General features: G+C 36.4%; 1 protein-coding gene across 1 annotated transcript in view; it reads left to right on the top strand.

The window, feature by feature from the left end:
* The first annotated feature begins 2,162 nt into the window (after positions 1-2,162).
* Positions 2,163-26,580, top strand: part of pfkfb2a (6-phosphofructo-2-kinase/fructose-2,6-biphosphatase 2a) — a 45,170-nt gene continuing 20,752 nt past the window's right edge. The window contains exons 1-11 of the mRNA XM_079803506.1: positions 2,163-2,305; positions 2,418-2,550; positions 10,203-10,328; positions 12,698-12,794; positions 14,519-14,585; positions 15,147-15,221; positions 17,494-17,550; positions 17,898-18,022; positions 22,112-22,319; positions 24,210-24,356; positions 26,121-26,225. Of these exons, the coding sequence (XP_079659632.1) occupies positions 2,493-2,550; positions 10,203-10,328; positions 12,698-12,794; positions 14,519-14,585; positions 15,147-15,221; positions 17,494-17,550; positions 17,898-18,022; positions 22,112-22,319; positions 24,210-24,356; positions 26,121-26,225 (1,065 nt within the window). The 5' untranslated portion in view covers positions 2,163-2,305; positions 2,418-2,492. The remainder of the gene's footprint in view (positions 2,306-2,417; positions 2,551-10,202; positions 10,329-12,697; positions 12,795-14,518; positions 14,586-15,146; positions 15,222-17,493; positions 17,551-17,897; positions 18,023-22,111; positions 22,320-24,209; positions 24,357-26,120; positions 26,226-26,580) is intronic.

The following is a 26,580-nucleotide window of genomic DNA, read 5'->3' as shown; positions in this document are numbered from 1 at the left end:
CAACTTTTGTACAGATGATCAAATCACGTCATGCTGCCTTCACGTGCACGTGCTATCGGAATTATCGTAAATACGAGTTTCCTAGGTAAAAATTGCACATGAACGCCCTCTGATGTTGTGTTTACCACTGGGAAGTTGGTAACCCCCCCCCCCCCAAACAGCTAGGTCGTCTTGTCTTGACATTAATGTAGTACATATTTACATGTAATCATATGAAGCGTATTGTATGTTTAGTACACAGCGAAAATAGCCTGCATTTGACTGAAATTACAGAATCGTCAGAAGCGGGCTTTCTGGAATGTTTATGGTTGTCAGTGCATGGGACAAGTATATGATGTTGGTTTTAATAAGATTTTCCCAATAAATAGGCCAGAATAAACTGGTGTCCATGATTCCTGTTCACTCCGACAACAAAGCACTTGAATGCAACAAGCTCGTAATTACGACTTCTAAAGTGGGAATTAGGAAATTTCCGATAGCACGTGAAGGCAGCATTAATGCTGCCTTCACGTGCTATCGGAAATTTCCTAATTCCCACTTTAGAAGTCGTGATTACGAGCTTGTTGCATTCAAGTGCTTTGTTGTCGGAGTGAACAGGAATCATGGTTATTCTTGCCTATTTATTAGGAAAATCTTATTAAAACCAACATCATATGTAGTCTCCCATGCACCGACAACCATATAAACATTCCAGATAGTCCGCTTTCTGCTGATTCTGTAATTTCAGTCAAATGCAGGCTATTTTCGCTGGGTAGCAAACATACAACACGCTTCATATGATTATTCTTACATGTAAATATGTACTACATTAATGTCAAGACAAGACGACCTAAAAAAAACAATAAAACCACACCTGCCACAGCAGTAGTTCTCCCCGCCACCATGTTTAAAGCTTGACACGCCCATCTCGGGAGTTGGGGTATCAAAATTATTTCCGAACTTCCCAGTGGTAAACACGACATCAGAGGGCGTTCATGTGCAATTTTTACCTAGGAAACTCGTATTTACGATAATTCCGATAGCACGTGAAGGCAGCATAAGACCTACATGTACTCACAGGCATGTGATACGTAATTTTATGTATTTATTTTGACTGTTCTTATGTTCTCATGTTAATCCATTTTATTGAATTATTTATGTATGCAATGTTTACTTTTTAAATAGCACTTAAAAAGCTTTTATAGCTTTTTAAGTCTTCATAAATTGATTGAATGACAGTATTTTTCATGCCAACATCAATGTAAGTTTATACACCAATGTTCAGCTGAACAGTGACACTATTGTCTTTTTAGATCTGCTTTATAGCAGAATTGAACTCTATTTGCATCATTGAATCATTATTTTCCTGTTTATTGCTGTAAAGCTGCTTTGAAACCATCTGTAGCCTATAGCGCTGTAGAAATAAAGGTGACTTGACAATGTCTTTATCATATTAGACTAAACAACATGATATACTCAATATACAACAACTATAATACATAAAGCCTGTACATCAAGTTTTAGATGTTTTAATTACATAAAATAACCAATATACCATCATTAACTGCTTCACTGGCGCCTCACACGTTCTGATTGACGTTCAGTGTATCCAATCAGATTAGTGCACTAAACCCCGCCCCCAGCGTCTTCATCACAGTGATTGGTTCAGACCGTTGAGAGGCAAATTTACAAGCTTATCACTAGCACAGAGAAGTTCTTCCTTCAGGAGGCGCTTTATGGCTCTCTCGTCATTGAATTCTCCTTACTGAAGACATGATTTGTAAACCCAAAACCTTAAAAATGAAAGAAAGAAAAATTTATTTAATTTATTTATACCTGGCATAAAAAAAAAAAAAAATGCGCACCTTTCTCAACTACAAAATGATCAGCGCTGTGAAAAGTAACATGTCACGAGACAACGTTTTTTTCCCCCAGACTTGTTCTGGACCTTTTTGTGCACCTGAATAATGATACTGAGAAACATTAATGTCATCGAATATGAAAAAAACACACTCAAAAGTAAAGATAAAATAATTATTATTTACACCCATCGTGCCTGGCCAATCGCGGAAAAGATCCGTGTCTCTAACCCCGCCCATTCTGTCACATCGGTTATGCCAATCGCATTTCTAGCTTTTATTCTTTTTTTATGGGTTGGATCTTTTGCTCTGGGCAGCGTTAGCAGGCACAAACACTTCCTGAATCGCAGCGGTCACATCAAATCTTCACTGTCCAGAGCTCTTAAAGAAAAAAGAACAAAAAAAAACATTTTTAACTGAGTTTGTATGGGAAATGTGCCGTGCGTTTGAGCTCTCTCCAATGCAAGGTGAGTAAATGCAGCTTTGGTTTGTAACAACTCTCGGACACTTAAAGCTGCAGATGTGAAATGATGCCAGGTCATTAATCATCTAATCTCGAGTCACGCGATACCTGCGCAGGTGGACTGGCCTCCATTGACCTCTGATCACCTTTGCTGACCCTCACACCTGTCCGTCAAGCTGCACATAAAAGTCATGGACAGTTCAAATGACAGCAAGAAGGCGGAGCCCAGAGTCAATGAGAAGAAATGCTGTGAGTTGTTATTATTATTTGTGCTAATTTTAGCTCCATTTGTCTTAGTCAAATGCCCGTGGATCAACCTTTGTGGGGATTCAAACTGGTAACCTTTTTGGTTCGCAAACTGTTTTGTATCATAAGGTGACTGTGTATTCATGTGTTTATGAATGTATATTTCTGTAAAAACACAATTTATATCCTTTCGTAGCACATAAAGGGCTCTTGTTTTAGTTGGCAGTGAGAACTTTGCACTTCAAGACTGACAAAATGAACCAACCCAGAGCAGAGTTGAGTTTTAACTTGTTCGTTCAGGCTGAAGGAAAATCAGATTGGAATTTGAGGCTTTGTGTCCAGACAGTGTTTTTATGGAATGTAAATCCCAGTTGGAAGGCGTGTCGGGACCTGTTTCTGTAGAATAATAATATTGATGTATATAGTCAAGAAAATCATAGAGAGAAACCACCGAACAACATCCCAGAACATCATAGAAACACCCGTGTGATCATCCCGAACACCTAGACCCAGAAATACAGTTTTGTCCTCTGTAGAGGATGATATATTTTTGCTAATTTCTCTAACAACACACAGTGGGGAAAATATGTATTTGATCCCCTGCTGAATTTGTAAGTTTGCCCACTTACAAAGAATTGAAGGGTTTATGGTAGGTTTATATTAAAGGAACACACCACTATTTTTGAAAATAGGCTCATTTTCCAACTCCCCTAGAGTTAAAAAGTTGAGTTTTACCGTTTTCGAATCCATTCAGCCGATCTCCGGGTCAGGCGGTAGCACTTTTAGCATAGCTTAGCATAGATAATTGAATCTGATTAGACCGTTAGCGTCTCCCTCAAAAAAATGACCAAAGAGTTTTAATATTTTTCCTATTTAAAACTTGACTCTTCTGTAGTTACATCTTGTACTAATGGTGCGTTCACACCAGACGTGAATGAAGCGTTAAGCGAGAGTGATTTACATGTTAAGTCAATGCAAAGCCGCCTGACAGAAGCCATTACGCGAATTCGCATGTTGTGAAGTGAATGTAATGCGCGAATGATGCGAGTAAACTCAATGTTCAAGTGTCCAAGTATGCGTGAATAGCGCGATTTATTCACGCAGGTAGCGTGTGGTGTGAACGCACAGTAATGATGTGTTCACACCGGACGCGAATGACGCAATTTGCGCAAGTGATTTACCTGTTAAGTCAATGCAGAGACTCAAATAGGCATTCTGCGGCGCGATTCGCGTGAATGAGGCACGCGAATGAAGCGAGTAAACTCAAAATGTTCAAGCGCCCAACTTTGCGCCCGGTGTGAACGCCTCATAAGACCGACGGAAAATGAAAGTTGTGATTTTCTAGACCGATATGGCTAGGAACTATACTCTCATTCCTGCGTAATAATCAAGGAACTTTCCTGCAGTACCATGAGTGCAGCGGCTCAATGATATTTTACGCAGCGCCTGAAAATAGTCCCCAGCACGCTCTCTGTGTAAGCAGGTTGTCACGTTGGTTATGTTGACAGAAGTTAGCCTATTTTCAGGCGCTGTGTAATATCATTGTGCCACTGCACTCATGGGACGGTAGCAAAGTTCCTTGATTATTACGCAGGAATGAGAGTATAGTTCCTAGCCATATCTGCCTAGAAAATCACAACTTTTCATTTTCCGTCTGTCTTAGTACACAAAGTAATTACAGAAGGGTCAAGTTTTAAATAGGAAAAATATAAACTCTTTGGTCATTTTTTTTTTTGAGCGAGATGCTCTAATCAGGTCTAATCAGATTCAATGATCTATGCTAAGCTATGTTAAAAGTGCTACCGCCAGACCAGGAGATTTCTTCTGAATGGATTCCGAAAAACGGTAAAACTCAACTGTTTAACTGAGCCTATTTTCAAAAAAAGTGGAGTGTTCCTTTTATAGATAGAGATAGAATATCAACCAGAAAATCCAGAAAAAAAGCACATTATATAAAGGTTATATATTGATTAGCATTTGATCGAGTGAAATAAGTAAATGGAAATAAGTAAATGGAAATAAGTAAATGGACTGCATTTATATAGTGCTTTCAACAGACCCATGGCCATCCAAAGCGCTTCACATCTTGCCTCACATTCACCCATTCATACACCGACGGCGGTGGACGCCATGGAGGACGCCATCCAGCTCGCTGGGAGCAGCTGGGGTTAGATGTCTTGCTCATGGACACCTCGACACTTGGTCAGGTGGAACCGGGGATTGAACCACCAACCTTCCAGTTTGTAGACAACCTACATGAACCACTGAGCCACTGCCACCCCAAGTATTTGATCCCCTACCAACCAGTGAGAATTCTTCCTCCTACAGATGTGCCATTGTGGAACCCAGATTAGTCCTGTCACTTTATGAAAGTAATGTCAGCTTATTATGTGTATAAAAGATACCTGTCCACAGAATTATTCCAACCTCTCCATCACCGTGGGCAAGACCAAAGAGCTGTCAATGGATGTCAGGGACACAATTGTAGACCTTCACAAGGCTGGAATGGGCAAGACTATCAACAAGAAGCTTGGTGAGAAGGAGACAACTTTTGGTGCGATTATTCGGAAATGGAAGAAAATCAAAATAACCATCAATCGCCCTCGTTCTGGAGCTCCATGCAAGATCTCGACTCATGGGGTAAGGATGATCACGAGAAAGGTGAGGGATCAGCCCAGAACTCCACGGGAAGAGTTTGTTAATGATCTCAAGGCAGGGTCAGGGATGATAGTCACCAAGCAAATCATTGGTAACACATTACGCCACAATGGTTTGAAATCCCGCAGCGCCTGCAAGGTGAAGGCACATGTACAGGCACCTGTGAAGTTTGCCAATGAACATCTAAATGATTTAGAGAAGGTGGTCAGATGAGAACGAAATTGAGCTCTTTGGCATCAACTTAACTTGCCGTGTTTGGAGAGAGTGAAAATGCTGAGTATGAGCCCAAGAACACCATCCCTACAGTCAAGCACAGAGGAGGAAACATTACACCCTGGGGCTGTTTCTCTGCTAAAGGTAGAGGATGGCTTCACCACATTGAGGTGCCGATGGGTGGGTTAGGGTTAACTAATAAATCTTGAACGAGAACCTCCTTCCCTTCTCAGAACACTAAAGATGGGTCATGGATAGGTCTTCCAGCATGACAGTGACCCAAAACATACCGCCAAGGCATCAAAGGAGTGGCTCAAGAAGACGCACATTAAGCTCATGGAGTGGCCTAGCCAGTCTCCAGACCTTAATCCTATGGAAAATCTGTGGAGGGAGCTGAAACTTTGAGTTGACAAGCGACAGACAAGAAACCTTCATGATTGAGAGAGGATCTGTAAAGAGGAGTGGATCAAAATCCCTGCTGAGAAGTGTGCAAACCTGGTGACCAACTCGAAGAAACCTCTTACCTCTGTGCTTGCCAAGGGTTTCTCCACCAATTACTAAGTCATGTTTTGCTTGGGGATCAAATACTATCAATTTATAACTTGTGTTTTTTTTTCTGGTTGATATTCAATCTCTATCTGTTAAAATAAACCTACCATAAAAATGATAGACCATTCATTTCTTTTTAAGTGGGCAAACAAAATACATGTCACAGTTTTAAGTCTGGATGTCCTGTGAAGGGAAAATTCAGGGCTTTACAGAGATACCAAATGTTCTATAATGTCATAACCAGTGTTGGGGAAAGTTACTTTAAATAGTAATGCATTACAATTGCGTTACACCCTTAAAAAGTAACTGAGTTACTAATGTTACGTTTTGGTCTGCCGCTAATGACGATTTTATATCGATTAATCTATCGACTAATTTATCGTTTAATCTATCGACTAATTTTCTACAATTTTACTTAATATTTAATTTAACTTGCAACGTTGGCCTTCAGTAGTGTAATATAAAAAAGTATAAATGTAAACAAGCCCTTGACAAAATGTAAAACTAAAAGAGTAAAAATGTAAAAAGGTACAAATTTGTAGACCAACATAAAAAAAAGAGAATATCAACAAATACTTTTATATAGAAGTGTTGTCACGATACCAAACTTATGACTTCGATACGATACCAGACTAAAATACTTCGATACGATACTGAATCCATACCATGGCAAAAAACTGTAAACGTAATTGAATACTAGGACAGAACTTACTATGCATTGTTTTATGATTGTTTTAGGGTTAAAAATCCATAAAAACTCACTTGGCCGGCATGTTCCTGCCCTGCTTCACACAGGATATTAGGTCTGTATGTCGAGATCTGTCTGAGTGAAAGCCGCGCCACACTTTTCTGTTGCTTTCTTTTTCCTGAGCTGCGCGTTTATATTTGACTGTTCTGGTTCCATTGTTTAGTGAACGGTGGAAGCAGAGCTCACACACACATCCTCACTCCTGCTGTCACACATCGACGCAGATTAAGAAATACTGCTCTTATTAGAGTGCTGTCATTTTTAAAGTACCTGTACTAATACAATTTCATATCGTACCCAACTTACCCAGTCGACTAAAAATATTGACGTCGACTAATTAACAGCGTCGACGCAGTCGATTGTATCGACCAATCGCGACAAGCCTAGTTACATTACTTTTGCGTTACTTTTTCTCACCTGGGCCCGGCTTGTTTTTTTTTTGTTTTTTTATAACAAAAAAGTTCTATTTTAGTGCAAAATTCAAATAATAAGCCTCAGGCTGAGGTTAAAATGCACATTCACGCATGAACAGTAGAGGGCGCAGCTCTGCTGTGCTGCCATTCTGGATAATGGTAGAATAGGACGCAGGATAAAGTTTTACCAATAAAAACTAAAAATCTTGTAATTTTTGCTCATGGTTTAACTGAATCATCAAAGACCTCCGTTCATCTTCGGAACACAAATGAAGATATTTTAGTTGAAATCTGATGGCTCTGAAAGGCCTCCATTGGCACAATGCACGGTTCACTCTCAAGACCCTTAAAAGGTACTAAAGACGTCGTTACAAAGTCCATCTCACTACAGTGGTTCTAAAATAACTTTATGAATCGGCGAGAATAGTTTTTGTGTGCAAAAAACCCCTAAATAATGACTTGTATAGAGATGACGATTTCAAAACACGGCCTCATGAAGCTTCGAAGCGTTATGAATCAGTGAGTCGAATGAACAGTTTGTATCGCCAAATTTCAGCAGTTTGACACGCGATCCGAATTATGATTTGACTCACTGATTCATAACTGACACTGTAGTGAGATGGACTTTATAACGAGGTCTTTAGTACCTTTTAAGGGTCTTGAGAGTGAACCGTGCATTGTGCCAATGGTGGCCTTTCAGAGCCATCAGATTTCAACTAAAATATCTTCATTTGTCTTACGGGTGTCGAACGACATGAGGGTAATTAATTAATGACAGATTTTTCATTTTTGGGTGAACTAACCCTTTAAATTGTTTTATTTAACATTTAATTATTGGAGGTTTGCGTAGTATTCTGATTTAGCATTTGACTGATTTTATTAATTTTGAGGAGTACTGCATCTTTATTGTTCAAGTGAGATGAATAAATGCTCACATTTAGTCTAGAACTACAATAACACGCATGTACACAACGCATCTGCACCTACTCTCGATTTTTCTCAACATGGGGACAGGAGAGCTGTCAGTCAAGTAAATGTGAAAAAGTAACTTGCGTTACTTTTTTGAAAAAGTAACTCCGATATTTTGTTGTAAATTTTAAAAGTAATGTTACTTTACTAGTTACTTGAAAAAGTAATCTGATTACGTTACTCAAGTTACTTGTAATGTGTTACCCCCCCAACACTGGTCATAACAATATATTTTCTGTAAAAAGTGTCTTATATAGCTGAAAATCATGATCTCCTGTTGTCCGAATTAGTGTATTTTTTCCATTATGTATCATTGTGTAATGATACATATTTTATTAGATTTTTCCTTTGATAATATTTAATTTGTTATTAATGAAAGTCCTAAAGAGTAATTTTCCTAATTCTACAACATTAAATTGTTTATAATTGTTAAACATATCTTTTATCACACTAAAAATGTGTCCATAAATCTTGCGTCAACTGTTACCGCACCATATTTTGTCTTTAAATTGGTGCAATTATCTCCCACAATCATGTAAGATACAGGAAATTATGTCACTTTCCCTCACTGATAAGATCTGAAGCACTGAAAGGAATGTGTGCTCTCTCTAAGAAAATGTTTTAGTCTAAAAGGTTCTTACACCAAGAGTCTTACACATTGTTCTAGGGCTGCACGATTATGACAAAAATCATAATTGTTGATTATTCTCTTGAAATTGTAATTGGGATTATAAATTACGATTATTCTGTAGCATTAAGCCTCAAAAGTCAAATATACATTGGTTTGGTTTCTTTTAATAAAAAATTATAATGTATTGGTATTGTAATGTTATACTAAAAATAAAAACAATGAGGAAAAAACTTAAGATAACTTTTAGAAAGAAAAAAAAAAACCCAACCTAAGTACACAAAATATGTGGACTTTTTTTTTGGTAATTGCGATTTACATTTTATTGAACGATTACATAATTGTGGCATTCAAAATTGTAATCACGATTACAAATTCAATTAATTGTGCAGCCCTAGTTACCACAATATCAAAAGGAAAACCAAATGTATCACTGATCATGATTTCAAAAGTGGAGATTTGAGCGAAAAAGCGTAAAAAAATTAAATTCTGTTGCCTTCAAACTCTGTTAACCATGTTATTTCTACTCATTACCTAATTTTTTTGTGTAACAGAGTTGACAAATAATGCTATAAAGAAATTACTTTTTCATTAAAAGTAAAAAAGGAAGTAACTCGTGTTTGCAAGCACTGTATTATTAAAATTGAAAGAGTTTTAATTAAGAATTTGTTTTTTATTTTCCTTTACTTTTTGAAATGCCAACTGTATCTCCACCTTAAAATAAAGTGTTACCTAAAAATAAATATAACAAGCACATAATAAAAAGCCTAAAATGAAATGTGAAAATATAAAACTAAAAGCTAATTCAAAAATGTTACCAAATACTATAAAAGTACCTCTGTATTTTTGTCTTGTTTTCCGGTTCACATATCTTCGATCCTTCAGTCAAGAAACATTTACTTGAGAAGCAAATTAACATAACATATTAAGTCTTATTTTATGAAAAATGTATCAAAACGAAGTGAGTTTATGCATGTAAATGTGTTTTTCATCAGAAAACAAGACTTAATATCTTTGGACATTTTGCTTCTTAAGTAAATGTATCTTTATTTAGAGAATATTTAAACTAGAAAAACATGTTTAGCATGTTGTTAGCATGATTTAGCACATACCTATCATGTTGGTGGCATGATTAGCATTTTGTTAGCGTTGCTAGCATTTTGATTTAACATGTTGAAAACGAGACAAATACTGAGTTGGAAATGTAATTCTCAGAAACACATGATGATCATTAAACACAAGAAGCCTCAAGCTACTCTGATGCATAATTTATAAGGTTAGGCAATAATGTCAGCAACTTCGACGGCATGATGTCTTCAGTCCTGGTGCTCATGAATGTCACTTATTTCCACAGATGGGAAACGGCAGAGAAATGTGTGGGGCTGTTATGAGTGTAAACATGGATGTCGTCATACTGGTTTGTGCTTCACTGAGAAAAAACCTGTTGGCAGTAAACCTTGTGTGTTTTGTTTCATAGCATGGGCGTCATACATGACCAATTCGTGCACAGTTATCGTCATGATCGGCCTTCCCGCCAGAGGAAAGACGTACATATCCAAGAAGCTGACGCGCTACCTCAACTGGATCGGGGTTCCCACAAAAGGTGAGAGCGTACAGACGAGAGCGGTCTCTGTGGTGCTGCTTATTCAACATCAGAGTTCTGTATTGTATGGAAGCCCGTTTCCGCCACATAATATTTGTTTTTGAGTCATAATTATGACATAAAAAGTCGAAAGTATGATTTACTAAATCGAAATTATGACATTCCAAGTCGAAATTATGACTTTAACAGTTCAGTTACTACAGGATTCCTACTGTCTTGGAAAAACTAAAGGAAAACGTATCAGGGAATTTTCAAAAAAAAAATTTTTCCAGCTTTAAAATATTCGATCATCTTGAAATGATTCTATAGCCAGAAATAATGATGTAAAAAAAACGTGAAATTTGAACCCTAGTTTAAAGTCTGCATGAAACGGAAGTTGAGATCGTCTTTTTCTCCTTATTGTGACGTATATCCGAGTGAAACGGCTTCTGAAATTAGAAAAAAATGTAGGGCGAGGCTTGATTTTGTCCTTCGGGAATTTGGGCGTTGCTAACAAAATGGAGGCAGATTGGAAGTTTGCACTCAGTTGTGGAGAAAAACTCGATCTATCTCTTAAATAAATGTATTTTCTCTCTAAATCTTTTCTACATAATGTTACTGAGCATATTTCCTCACTTTTCGCTGGTTTATGCTACAGATTCCACTTATTTTAAGCTGTTTATGGCTTTATTTCTGTAAAACTTTTTTTCTCAGCTCTCCCTTATAAGGGGTGCGCGCCGTAAGCGCATTCACACACGCGGCATTCCTAAGTGCGAGCCGTTACGACAAGCTGTTCGTCCGACTATATTGAGTAATTTTACATTAAAAAAGCTTTTATTTCTCATATATTTCTCTCTTTTTGCCTCAAGTCCTTCTTGAAGAAGGTATTGTGTACACCGAGAAAAATGCACCTAACCACCATATTGCTACGATCAGTGACAGGTTTCTGAGAGGCGGTGCAGAAACGAGACAGGGGGCGATAATAACTCCGCCCTCGCGGCATAGCACATTTATTTATTTATTTATTTATTTAAGGATAGCCCCTTGAGATGATCCATCTCTTTTTCGAGGGGGTCCTGACATGACCGGGAGAGAAGAGAAGTCGTTTCATGGGGGAGGGAATGTTAACATATTTGATTAAAACTGTCACCCCCTTTTTGAGAATACACATGAAAATGCACTATACAAATTTAAAGGGCTGTAATTCAAGAATGCTTTGGAATATAGACCTAAGTTTGTTTCAAAGCAGACACTCCGCAAATTATTGCTGAAGTGAAAGCAATTCAAAATATGAAAGTATGAAAAAGTTATGGAAGTTTAAGTTTACTGTAAATAAAGAATACTGTACAAAATATTTTTTATTTTATATAAAATATATATTTTACAAAAATGTTTTAATCTAAAATTACTATAAAATCAAAGCTATATGTCTAATCAAGTTGTGTTCCAAATTTGAAGTTGATATCACAAAAATTGAAGGTCCCATGAGATTTTGTTTAGGCACTGTACCATAAATAGCCACCGGGTGTCATTTAAATTCCATTGATTGTTTTTTTTATGCATTTTCCTATAATTTTCTGTCCAAATGTCACTTCCATCACAAAACGCTCACCAAATATGGAACCTTGAGACTCAGACCTTTCCGGCGATATGCATTTTGTCAAGATTAGAAAAGATTTTGATTATAAAGTAGTTATATAATAAATGTTGTAATACGAAACATGACACCGCCCATTAGGGGAGGAGCCTGCTAAAATAATTTAAAGTACCATTTCCATGGTAACGCAACATCCAATTTCAAAACTGTTTTCACAGGATGAATTTTGAGTTCGTAAGCGAAAAAAAGGCGATCAAAAAAAGAGTGCCAGGTGTCCCGCCAGCGGGACGGTGACAGTTAAGAGGTTAAAGATTATAAGGCTAAATACATTTTTTTTAAATACTGAAGTGCACAGATAAGTTAGTTATAGTAAACACTACAATATTAAATATAAAAATACGAATTGTAAAATTTGATTTCATGCCGCCTTTAACATTTCTAACATTCGTACTGCATCTATTAAATATTATAGTAGCTTTAGGCCCATTCACACCAAGGACGAGCACTATAACTATTAATACCGGTATATGGTTTTAAAATCAATCTATTTGTAAAAGAATTCACATAACCATAACGATAACATCACAAAGAAACAATTCTTTCCAGCTAATGAACGATAAAAACAGCCAATCAGAATCCATCCTGCTTTAACGATCTTGAGCATTTAAAGTGACAGACGATATGGCTGAACACTAATATAGTTATTGTTATAGTTCTGGTTCTTGGTGTGAACGGGTCTTTACTAGTCTGAAGTTAGACTGTTGTGTTCGTAACTGTTGTGTGTTTCTGTCAGTTTTTAACCTGGGCGTTTACAGACGCGAGGCGGTACAGTCGTACAAGTCTTACGACTTCTTCCGTCATGACAATGAAGAGGCCATGAAAATCAGGAAGTGAGTATCCACAGCGTTCAGTGTGCGGTGTAAACACAACCCAACATTACACACACAAGAGGATGTTACCACAGCAGGATGACTCGTCTGAAGCCATTTCAGTCAGGAAACCTTCAGGGTGTTTTGAGTTTGAGTTTTGAGAAATGCTATTGTAATATTCACACCAGTGGTGTTCTGAAATGATGTTATTAAAAGTAAGAACAAACAGGCAAATAAACAGTGCTTTAAGTTTTTCAGGCATGACTACATTAGATCTATTTAACAGTAGCATTCAAGTAAGAAACCACAAAAAATGTAAAAATAAAACACTGCTTAGTCTTCACATTAATTAAATGTACATTGATTCATATTAAAGATACAAAAGTTCTTCAGTCAAGAGATAGTTTGATAGGGCGTTTTTAAAAAAATGTTGCTACCATGATGCTAGCATGATTTAGCACATTGCTAAAATGTTACTAGCATTCTGCCAGCATGATTTAGCACATTGCTAAAATGTTACTAGCATTCTGCCAGCATGATTTAGCACATTGCTAGCATTATTTAACATTTTGCTAGCATGATTTAGCACATTGCTAGCATTATTTAACATTTTGCTAGCATGATCTAGCCTGTTGTTAGCATGATTTAACATGTTGACCAGTGTGTTGTGATTGGTCAAGCGCTTCTAGTGTGTTTGTTCTGACTTTTTTGCAATTCCGAGTTTATATCTCGCAATTCTGACTTTTCCGCATTTCTGAGTTTATATCTCGCAATTCTGAATTTTTCGCAATTCCGGGGTTATATACCACAATTTCGAGTTTATTTCTGGCAGTTATGACTTTTTCGCAATTCCATGGTTATGTCCCGCAATTCCGAGTTTATATCCCGCAGTTCTGACTTTTTCGCAATTCCGAGTTTATATCTCGCAATTCTGACTTTTCCGCATTTCTGAGTTTATATCCTGCAATTCTGAATTTTCCGCAATTCCGGGGTTATATACCACAATTTCGAGTTTATTTCTGGCAGTTATGACTTTTTCGCAATTCCAAGGTTATGTCCCGCAATTCCGAGTTTTATATCTCGCAATTCTGACTTTTTCGCAATTCCGAGTTTATATCCCGCAGTTCTGACTTTTTCACAATTCCAGGTTTATATCTCGCATTTATGACTTTTTCACAATTCCGAGTTTATATCCCACAGTTCTGACTTTTTCACAATTCCGAGTTTATATCCCGCAGTTCTGACTTTTTCCCAATTCTGAGTTTATATCTCGCAATTCTAACTTTTTTACAATTCCGAGTTTATATCTCACAATTATGACTTTTCCGCAATTCCGAGTATATATCCCGCAATAACGATTTTTCCGCAATTCCGAGTATATATCCCGCAATTCTGACTTTTTTGCAATTCCGAGTTTATAACCTGCAATTCTGACTATTTAAATGAGGAATATTGGGACATGTTCATTGCCAGAAGAAAATTCAAGACACTGTGACACTGATATAGAGAATAACTCCCACTGGAGAGTCTTTAGGAATCTTTCAGGCTCAAACAGCAACATTACACACTAGAGACAGATGAAGATGTAAAAAAGCACAATAGGTCCTCTTTAAATGATTTGACAAGTCTTGGTTCCTCAGACCTGTGCGTATGAATTGAGTCAGTCAGCATCATCTCCTGATTCTGTTGAGTGCAATGTGATTCTTGCGGTTCTGTTCTGATGATCTTCTGTTCTGATGTCTCAGACAGTGCGCCATTGTGGCTCTACAGGATGTGAAGTCTTACCTGAATGAGGAGGGAGGGCAGATCGCTGTAAGTTCTGCTCTTTGGACACGTCTTATCTTTGGACTTTACATTCTGAGTCTAGAATTTCTCCATATAATAGATCAAATATTATTCACATGTTTTGTGTTATTTGTGTTGCATAAATATGCAGTTGTTTGTGGCATCATATCAGTGTTGTTATTGTTAGCTACAACTAAAACTATTAAAAAAAACTATGGAAATATAGCTCAAATAATAAAAATACTAAATTAAAAAAAACTTTATCAAATGATTAATATATACTGCAATAGTATATAAACAATACTAAAATATCACTGCACCAGCTGATGATTAACCATTAATGCATTTTGGATGAATTTGAGATGTTCGCTATACTTCATTTTCATCAAAAAAGGCCCAAATACAAATATTTGCTGCCATTTTTGGACTATATTCTATACCAGTCAAAAGAGAACATCTATGTAAATCAATGCCATTACAATTAATACAATAATTATGTTATTATCTAATTGCAGTTGTGACTGTGATATGTTCATTCTGATTGATTGATTTATTTCTCGTTGTGTGATGTGCTCGTGTCTCTGGCAGGTTTTTGATGCCACAAACACAACCAGAGAGAGAAGGAACCTCATCCTGAGTTTTGCACAGGAGAACGCATATAAGGTCTGTGAATATCAGTCGCTCTCTGAAATATTAGCAGTTGTTTGAAATGTCGGAGTTACGCTGGAGAAACACTGAACATGCCAAGATCAATAAAGCACCTCCATCGGCTTAGTTTGGTCTTTATAAACCTGTTTGGAAATGTTGATACTGTCTTTGATGTAGGGCCGGGGTGGTAAATTATATCATATCGAGATCGCGATTATAATTTACATCAATAAGGATGATAAGCTCTGGACATTTTTAGTGGATATGGATTGATCTAACAGCTTAAAGGGATAGTTCACCCAAAAATGAACGACGAACTCTTGACGCATGCGTACTGACCAACGCAGAAGCGCTGAGGATAGAGCAAAACACCGGTCATGAATTAGAGTCTGAAACGAGAATTTTTAAAGAGAAATGGCGGAGGATTCTGATATAAGAGAAGAGGGGCTTGAGTTTGTTGCCCAGCCCAATCCGCGAGAGCCATCAAAGCTTGAGATGCTCCTGTACATCACGTCAGGGCTCACTCTTTTAACACAAGTCGACTTGTGTATTGCTGACCGCCGGAAGCTAGTTATTTTAGGGTGCGTTCACACTTGTAGTTTGGTTTGTATGGTTCGTTTGGTCCAGACCAAAAAACAAAAACAAAACATATAGTCCTGGTCAGCTTAGCGTTCACACTGGCATTTTTAACAGCGAACCTAAAGTTATAGGGATAAACCAAAGGCATAGGGATACGGTCACAACCTGATTGGTCGGCTTTTATGACGTATATTTCACGATAGAGCTGCTTAACGAATATTCAAAACAATGCTGTGTGCTGGATTAAACGCCATCATTTTATGCGTGTATATATGGTTTTATTTTTACCAGCTGAGAACTCCCGATGAGCTCATAAAATGTCCAAAACATTCAAAACAGCAGCAGGATTTCCTCCGTTGAATGCAGAAACGAAGATCTGCATATATTGATGAGGCACTTTACCTCCTCGTTGCTTCTCTACTCATTTTGGATACACCGATCTTTCCGCGCCGTCAAATCAGCTGACTTGTAGCGTCGCATCTTGTGACATCACGTCCTGTTTTTGGTTCGTTTACATGTCTTTGGTCCGTGTTGCATTCATATATCAATCGAACCGCACCAGAGTTCGTTTGGAAGCGGACCGAGACCCATCTTTTTAGCGGTCTCGGTCCGCTTGTTTGGTGCGCACCAGGGTTCGTATGGCAGCGGTCACGTGTTCAAATGAACCGCACTAACCGAGCAATCGCACCAGGGTTCGTTTTAATCGAACCAATCATGACAAGTGTGAACGCACCCTTAGTCTATAAAGTTTTAAATATGGATATTTTTCATACACAAATGCGCCACTTTGCTTCAGAAGGCCTTTATTAACCCCCCGGAGCCGTGTGGAGCAGTTATATGATGGATAGATGCACTTTTATGGACTTCAAAAACGACACAACCATTCATTGCCATTATAAAGCTTTGAAGAGTCAGGACATTTTTAATATAACTCTGAATGTGTTCGTCTGAAAGAAGAATGTCATATACACCTAGGATGACTTGAGTAAATCATGGGATAATATTTATTTTCGGGTGAACTTTTCCTTTAATAGCAGAAATAAACGTGATAACAGTCAGTCGCTAATAAGTGATTTCTGCGCGTCTCTTTGAATGAACTGCGCGGTTTCGTCTGATACACAAACTCACACACGTGACACTCACTGTTTTCAGTGTCTGCCGTCTCACTATACAAGGACATGAACACATGAGCTTCAAGCTTTTTACGGTTTTAACGAAAATCTACCTTCATACACACAAACTACGATCTTCATGACAAACCGTCAAAGTAAAAGTTTGGTTTAACTTCAAGAAATTATGACAGAAAAAAATCACTACTGTATACTAAAATGTACTCAAATTAATAAAAATAATATTATTTCTAAGGAATTTCATACATGTTTTAAATGTATACTGTTGTGCAGCATCTTATTTTACAACAAAAAGTGTAAATTATGATTATTATGACATTTTAAAAGCGTGATATAAATTGGTAAAGATTCTATAAATTGGTATCAAATCGTAAAACACAAAATACCCCCAAAAAATTATGGAAAACCGAATTTAGGGGACAAATATGTGGAAAGCATTTCCTTCTCCATTAATGGTAAATGAATATCATCATAAATAAATATCAATATCGTATGATATGGTAAAAATATTGTGCTGATGTTTTTGGCCATATCGCCCAGCCCTACTTTGATGTGATTATTCTTGCTTTTGTTTCCAGGTGTTTTTTGTCGAGTCACTTTGTGACGACCCAGAAGTCATTGCTGCCAACATACTGGTGAGTATTCATATTCTGCTATTAATACACTGCTGTTATGTCGAAGGTAGATGACATGAAATGTTTTTGTCATTTTGTTGTTATAATTATGCACTCCTATTAATTGAGACTATATGTAAATAAAAAAAAAAAGGTATCACACTGCAAGACTATTTCAAATTATCGTTGTTGATTTAAAATTGTTGAACAAATTAAAAGTAACACCTAAAATATACACACATTCCACTATGTATGAATGTCGTTTTTATACATGAGCTATAATCTTAATGAGGTTAAATGAAGTTAATATCAGTGTTCAGCTGGGACCTTGTCGTCGGAGTCATAACATATGATTAATTTGGGATCAGGATGTGAAGGTTTCCAGTCCGGATTATCCTGAGAGACACAGAGAGAGCGTGATGGAGGATTTCCTGAAGAGAATCGAGTGCTACAAAGTCACATATAAGCCGTTGGATCCTGATGAACATGACAAGTAAGATTACTTTTTCATTTCAGAAGTATCTCGCCATCCATTTAATTATTTATTTTGATTATTATTTTTCCAAAACATAATCCTTTGGGTAGCTTTGTTTGTTTTTTTGATTCAAATGAAATTGCTTCTCATTGTAATTTACAATTTTTGGGAACTATATGATATTGAATTTCAGCATTTCATCTGTGACTTGAACAGTCTTTAACTTTTCTGTTGTTATGGCAGAAAGCATCCAGCAGAGAGCAGTGCAGTTTCAGTTTGCTGAGTTTATTTAGTTTATTTATAAGCATGTGGTTTTGTTTAATGATAATAAAATCATCATATATCATTTTCCCCGTCCTTCTAGTAGAGTAGGTTATGTTGACCAATGATGTGGCTATTCAAATATCAACCTAGAATCTCTGAAACTCCTGTAAGGATAGTTTGGACAGTCACAGGCATTTCTGTAATTCTTCTGTTGTGAAATAATCTTGCTTGAGAAATTTAACCCCATTGTAGTGCTTACAGAAAGAGCCACAGACATTAACTCTGTCTTTGCCTTCAGACATGTTGGAATATCTTTGATTCTCTGCTGTAAAAGTGCTTAAAGTGATAGTTCACCCAAAAATTTAAATTCTGTCATCATTTACGTCTTGCCCTCAAGTTGTTCCAAACCTGTATTTTTTTCCTGCTATGGAAGTTAATGGGATCCCTTCAACTGTTTGGTTACCAACATTCTTCAAAATATCATCTTTTGTGTTCAACAGAATACTTTTTTTTTTAAACAACATGAGGGAGAGTAAATGATGACAGTTTATTTTTGGGTGAACTGTCCCTTTAAATACAGCATCTTGACAACTCAACTCAAAATTCAACTTACAACCTACAGCCATTTATTCCTGGCACTATTTGTAACATTTAACTATTGTAAGCCATATTCTAAAAAATATTCTTGGCTTTTAATCAACAAATTAAACTACTTTTAAAAGTTTAATATTATGATCTTTATTTCTACATGAGTTTTACATTTTAATACTTCAACTTCAACTCATTTTATTTCAGTTAAAGGGACAGTTCACCCAAATAATGAAAATTCTGTCATTTTGTTCCAAACCTGTATGAGTTTCTTTCTTCTGCTGAACACAAAGGAAGATATTTGGAAGAATGTTTGTAACCAAGCACATCTCGGCAGCCATTGACTACCATAGTGGTGGAAAAATACTTTGGTAGTCAATGGCTGCCGGGATATGGGGGGTATATTACAGAAACATCTTAGCTTTAGGATCCTATATCTGTTTGGTAACCATGGCAATTTCAGTTAGGACCTTATTTCAGTTAGGACAAAGCCAAGACGTCGTTTTTTTGCGCGTCGTTGTGCACACTCACATTGGCGCCCTTTGTTTAGTCACGAGTTGTTAAACGTCGTTGATAAACGTTCACGAAAATCGTGCCGGTGTGAACAGGCCTTAGCGCCTTGTTATAATTTTTTTTTTGTTGCAAAAGCCAATTTATAAAAGGTTTTATTTAGGTTTGTTGGTTGCTTGGTAACAGACCTGACAGTTGATTACCGAACTTTTTAAGATTTCCCAACTACATAAGATGAGATTTTGTAAGATAGAAGCAAATCTTAACTTGATTTAGGATTCTTATCCTTTTATATAAAATTGTGAAAAATCCTAAATTAACATATATCTTAAAGGGGGGGTGAAATGCTGTTTCATGCATACTGATCTTTTGGCACTGTTAAAGACTTGGATTCCCATGCTAAACATGGACACCGTTTCATAAGCTAAGGTGGACGTTTGATGGGAGTATTTCTTTGCCAAAATTAGTACTTCCTGTTAGTCATAAGTTTCGGAAAGTTTTTTTCGATCATGGGTCCGCTTGACGTCAACAGGGCGGAATTTCCTTGTATGGGCCGTACGGACAATTCTACCAGAAGAGCGCGCGCGAGAGAGAGAGAGCGCGTGAAAGCAATAGGCTACGCCCATCAAAGCGCTGGCTCGTACAGATGGAATTTGCTTTTCCGGATCAACAACTGAGTTGCGCAAATATTTATGTCTGTTCCCTGCATTTCGGTGCCGATTGTTTTATAAACAAGGCCCAGTTCGACGCCGGATTTTCAGATCGCCTAATACTGAAGGATGGAGCGGTCCCAACGATAAAGGTCCCAACGTTGGAACCGCAGGTTTGACTGCTTCAAATGTCTGTTTTTGCCTATGCCCATCAAGTAGCCCAAACATGATCACGTATTGATCAATGGAGCATGCGATGTATAGTGTGTGTACATTTGTTTAGCTGGCCACTATATGTGTATGTTTGTGTATTGTAAAAGCACTCCAAACAACAATACACAAAGAATGGGGAAATATGTTTAACTAAATAAGCGCGGTTCTTCATTCAAATGCGCTACTATTCCATGTCTTTCTATGTAAACACTAGCCTGACGCGCAAAACCAGTCCGCTTACTACAAATCATGTCTTCACAAACCACGCGTAAACACACACACACATACACACACACACACACACACACACACACACACATTGTAACACTCGCGCTTGACATGGTGTTCTAAATAACACAAGCCGCTAAACATATTATATAGTTAGTGTAACTTATACCACATAGTTGACGTCCTGCTCTAGTCGTTTTTGCTGCTGCTCCTGTTCAACTTCAGCCTCTGGGTCTGATTCCGGATCATAGATGTATGGCTGTATCTGATTAAAAGCCATTTTTTATGTTGAATAAAGTTTTTCCCCGCTTTTAGGGATGACGCAGCTTTCAGACGCACTCAACACAGTAACAGCGGCGCGCGCTCGACATTCTTTAGCTCCGCCCACACGATACGCCCCCAGCCGCACGGCTTTTTCCGGAAAGACTCGGAACAGCGCATCTTTCTTTTATAATTATAATAAAAATAAAGACTTTTCGGAGATATGCAGGATGCAGTGCTACTCTATAGGTACTCAAGATTGACATGAGACTGACTGAAACTGAGTGTTTCCCCCCCCCCCTTTAAGTTAAGACCTAAGATAGAAAGTTTCTGTAATACGCGCCCAGGTGAGTAAATGAAGGCAACATTTCAAAATTTTCCATGTAATATGTAAATATATATATTTTTTCAGTTGTATTTTAACTAAAAAAAGCAGTTTTTGTTAAAATTTGAATTTTTGCCTGCAAATTTACAGATAGCAGTGTAATCATATAATTAAATTTTAAAGGCCTGTTCACACCAAGAACGATATTGATAATTATGGCGATAACTATAATGATGATAATGATAACTGCAAAAAATGCTCTTCTTACTTAGTAATTTTGTCTGGTTTCTAGTCTAAATATCTCAAAATTCTTAAATCAAGATGCATTTACTAGATAAGTAAAATGACAATTTTTTTTTTTGTTTTCTTGAAAATAAAATCAAAATGAAGTGAGTTTTTGCTTAAAACAAGTGAAATTATCTGAAAAATAATCTTGTTTCTGATTGAAATCTTGTTTCTTTTTTCTGTCCCAAACAGAAATAAGATTATTGTGATTAAGTGATTCCAACAATATCGTTTCTCTCTGCCATTATCATTATAGTTGTGATGTGAACTCTGATATTCTTTTACATATAGAACGATTTTTAGAAAACTATATCTTTATCATTATGATTATCGTCCTTGGTGTGAACGGGCCTTTAGTCCAGCATTTTTGCATTAATACAGTTACTGTAGCAGAAGCTTATTTCCATGAGTTAATCAAAGCTAAAACCTACTATAACTCAACCTATTTTAAAAAAAAAAATCTTTGTGTAGTTATTTACTAAACAATATATCAATTTCTCTACTCTTTTATTAGTTATAAACAAAATAAGGGATTGTTGTAGGTTATTAAGGACACGTTGATCTTAAGATTCAGCACATGGTTTTCATTCTGCACATCTTGTAGATAATTAAATGCAGAAACTGTGGACTATAATAAGACACAACTGTGATTTTAGTAACTCTCTTTCTATGTATATCCCTAAATCATTAGGCCACAGCCACATAATGTACAGTTTGATTCGTGCTGTTTGCAAAGACATTTTCATGGGGTGTTTAACACGGATCTTTTTCGGGCTGTTTCAGGGACCTGTCCTTCATCCAGGTGATTAACGTCGGCCAGCGTTTCCTGGTCAACCGAGTTCAGGATTACATCCAGAGTAAGATCGTCTACTACCTCATGAATATTCACGTTCAGAAACACTCCATCTACCTCTGCCGCCACGGCGAGAGCCAGCACAACGTCCAGGGCTGCATCGGCGGCGACTCTGAGCTCTCCACCAGAGGAAAAGAGGTACTCCTTTCATTTCACTTCATAGATGGATGAATTGAATATGGCCTCTTTAAAGTATGTTTGTTTTGTTATGCATCAAACCTGAGAGTTATTTGCAATGTGTGCATTTTATGCATTTCATTATTGTAGGCAAAACTACTTGTTCCCCCAGGTCCTTAAAGTCACCATGAAATCAAAATGTACCATTTTTCTTTTTTTTTTAATGCAATATTACAGTATTTATTATAAATGATTTATCTGTGCACATAATTTTTTAATTAATATGCCTCATAATCTTGAACTTCCCCTCCCTCTTGCAGTGACATCTCTTCTCTTCTCTGATAATGAGGGCGGGGCAACTTTTCACTCACATGAGATCCACCAATAGCAAACCACCACCATCCAATCAATTTGCCTACATTGTTCTTGTTCGAGAAGTCGTTTCACACAGAAATACGTCACAATATAGAAGAAACAACTATTTGAAAGTTCTCTTTCATGCCGAATGTAAGCCGGAGCTTGATTTTGTCAGTGGAGATTTGATTGGTGGGGGGGGGGGGGGGGGGAGAGGAGTGTTGTGGTTTGCTATTGTCATCAGAGAAGAGGGAAGGGAAGTTATTTTGATTAAATGGGATCTATTATGCCCATTTAGAAAGCCTTGATTTTGTTTTTGGGCTGTACTAGAACAGGTTTTCATGCTTGAATGTTCAAAAACACATAATTTTTTTCCCCCATATTCTCCATTGTTGCAGCTCCTCTCTTCCCAGTCCGTCAGTAATGCTCTGTTTAGTTGCTGTCTCTATGAAGCCCCTCCTTCTGAAAAGCACACTGTGCTCTGATTGGTTGGCCAGACCGGTGTGTTGTGTGTTTGGGAAATGTCCCACCCGCCTTACCATAACTGCAAGTTTCAACACACTACCTAACTCAACCAGGCCCCGCCACTTTATTCATATTAATTATTTAAATGAGGAATATTTTGACATGTTTGTTCCCGGAAGAAAACTCAAGAATACAATGGAGGCGTTTCAAGGAGTTCAGAAACATTGACACTGATATAAGAGAGAATAACACCCGCTGGAGGGACTTTATTTTCGAAAGCCGATACCGATAATTCTTTATATTTGAAAGCCGATAACTGAAAATTATTTATATTTGAAAGCTGATAACCAATAATTCTTTATATTTGAAAGCTGATAGCCGATAATTCTTTATATCTGAAAGCTGAAAACCGATAATTCTTTATATTAGGTTATTGGCTTTCAAATATAAAGAATTTTCAGTAATCAGCTTTCAAATATGAAAAATTATCGGTTATCGGCTTTCAAATATGAAGAATTATTGGTTATCAGCTTTCAAATATTAAGAATTATTGGTTATCAGCTTTCAAATATAAATAATTATCGGTTATCGGCTTTCAAATTTAAAGAATTATTGGTTATCAGCTTTCAAATAAAAATAATTAACGGTTAGCGGCTTTCAAATATAAAGAATTATCGTTATCAGTTATTGGCTTTCAAATATAAAGAATTTTCAGTTATCGGCTTTCAAATGTAAAGAATTATTGGTTATCGCTTTCAAATATAAAGAATTATCGGTTATCAGGTTTCAAATATAAAGAATTTTCAGTTATTGGCTTTCAAATATAAAGAATTATCGGTTATCAGCTTTCAAATATAAAGAATTTTTTTTCAGTTATTTCAGTTTATTTCATGCCCAAACAGCAACATTACACACTAATGAACATGGAAAAAAGCAAAATATATGACCCCTTTAAATGTTTTTATTTTTTATCTGCAAATACCCTGTAGTCAGTAAGTGTTGATTCCCCCAGCATGCTCGGGTTCAGTCCTTAACCACAAACAGGTGAGAAATATTTGGAGGCTTGTTAACGTCTTTCCCGCTTTGTGTTAGTTTTCTAAAGCCCTGCGTGTGTTCCTGGAAAACCAGAAGATCCCAGGCCTGAAGGTGTGGACCAGTCAGCTCAGACGCACCATCCAGACGGCGGAGGAGTTGGGCGTCCCGTACGAGCAGTGGAAAATACTCAACGAGATCGACGCTGTGAGTTACGCACCGCTGTTTTTATTAGAGAAGCAGGGTTTTATGGTAATTCATATTAACACTGGCCTGCTGCTGTTCTTCATTGTCTACCGTAATAAAACACAGGTGTTTTCTGTTAACACCCAATTAGTCAATTTGAGTCAGATGTTTAATGGTGGTGTATCATATTTAAATCATTCACCACACCAAAGTTAATTCATGTGCCATGAGTAAAAGTCTGTGCTTCCAGATCAGTGGGAAAATAAGGTAGACATCTTAGGTTTTTAATTGTACAAAATGTAGGGATGCAACGATATGAACATTTTTAATTCTTTATATTTGAAAGCCAATACCAGATAACCTAAAATTCTTTATATTTGAAAGCTGATAACTGATAACCAATAATTCTTTATATTTGAAAGCCGATTACCGAAAATTCTTTATATTTGAAAGCCGATAACTGAAAATTCTTTATATTTGAAAGCCGATAACTGAAAATTCTTTATATTTGAAAGCCGATAACTGAAAATTCTTTATATTTGAAAGCCGATAACTGAAAATTCTTTATATTTGAAAGACGATAACTGAAAATTCTTTATATTTGAAAGCCGATAACTGAAAATTCTTTATATTTGAAAGCCGATAAATGAAAATTCTTTATATTTGAAAGACGATAACTGAAAATTCTTTATATTTGAAAGCCGATAACTGAAAATTCTTTATATTTGAAAGCCGATAAATGAAAATTCTTTATATTTGAAAGCCAATAACGGAATTTTTTTTATATTTGAAAGCCGATAACTGAGAATTCTTTATATTTGAAAGCCGATAACTGAAAATTCTTTATATTTGAAAGCCGATAACTGAAAATTCTTTATATTTGAAAGCCGATAAATGAAAATTCTTTATATTTGAAAGACGATAACTGAAAATTCTTTATATTTGAAAGCCAATAACTGAAAATTCTTTATATTTGAAAGCCGATAACTGAAAATTCTTTATATTTGAAAGCCGATAAATGAAAATTCTTTATATTTGAAAGACGATAACTGAAAATTCTTTATATTTGAAAGCCGATAACTGAAAATTCTTTATATTTGAAAGCCGATAAATGAAAATTCTTTATATTTGAAAGCCAATAACGGAATTTTTTTTATATTTGAAAGCCGGTAACTGAAAATTCTTTATATTTGAAAGCTGATACCGATAATTCTTTATATTTGAAAGCTGATAACGATAATTCTTTATATTTGAAAGCCGATACCGATAATTCTTTATATTTGAAAGCCGATAACTGAAAATTATTTATATTTGAAAGCTGATAACCGATAATTCTTTATATCTGAAAGCTGAAAACCAATAATTCTTTATATTAGGTTATTGGCTTTCAAATATAACGAATTTTCAGTTATTGGCTCTCAAATATAAATAATTATTGGTTATCGGCTTTCAAATATAAAGAATTATTGGTTATCGGCTTTCAAATATTAAGAATTATCGGTTATCGGCTTTCAAATATAAAGAATTGTCAGTTATCGGCTCTTATTGAACAGTGTGCATCTGAAATGTCTCAGCTGAGCATCTGAGCTGTCTCAGCTTTTATATATCGGCCAAATTTTCTCATCAGATAACAACGTTAAAAATGTTTCGGCTGATACAGATATGGTGGCCGATCTATTGTACATCCCTAACAAAGTCACGTTATTGCAACAAATCTGAATTGGTGATGGAGAAATGTTTGTGCTGTTTGTTAAGTGGTATTTATTATTAATGTGTGTTTATCAGGGCATTTGTGAGGAATTGACATATGAAAAGATACAAGAAATGTACCCGGATGAATATTCTCTCAGAGACCAGGACAAGTACCATTACAGATACCCAGGAGGAGAGGTATGTACACTGTAAAAATAATTTTTCAAGATTTTATAGGAAAATACTATTCCAGTCTTTCAACCTCAAATTCACGTTCAATTCAGTGTGTTACTTCCTGTTTCTTTGTAATTATTTGTGAAATTTACTAGAAATTTCTGTGTGAAAATTGTGAAAATCCTACACCATTTTTGTTTTCAGTGTACCATTATGTCAATTTTGTGCTAATGAATTTACATGACCTTTCCAGTTGTTTGTCATTGCTGGATGATAATTTACACATACCTTTCAAAAGTTTGGGGTTGGTAAGATTTTTTTTTTATGTTATAAAGAAGTATCATCTGGTCCCCAAGGCTGCATTTGTTGAATCAAAAAT

Source organism: Gobio gobio (assembly GCF_949357685.1).
Source record: "Gobio gobio genome assembly, chromosome: 21".
Taxonomy (NCBI): domain Eukaryota; kingdom Metazoa; phylum Chordata; class Actinopteri; order Cypriniformes; family Gobionidae; genus Gobio; species Gobio gobio.
The sequence above is the reverse complement of the archived record's forward strand: the minus strand, read 5'-3'. Positions and strand labels throughout refer to the sequence as shown.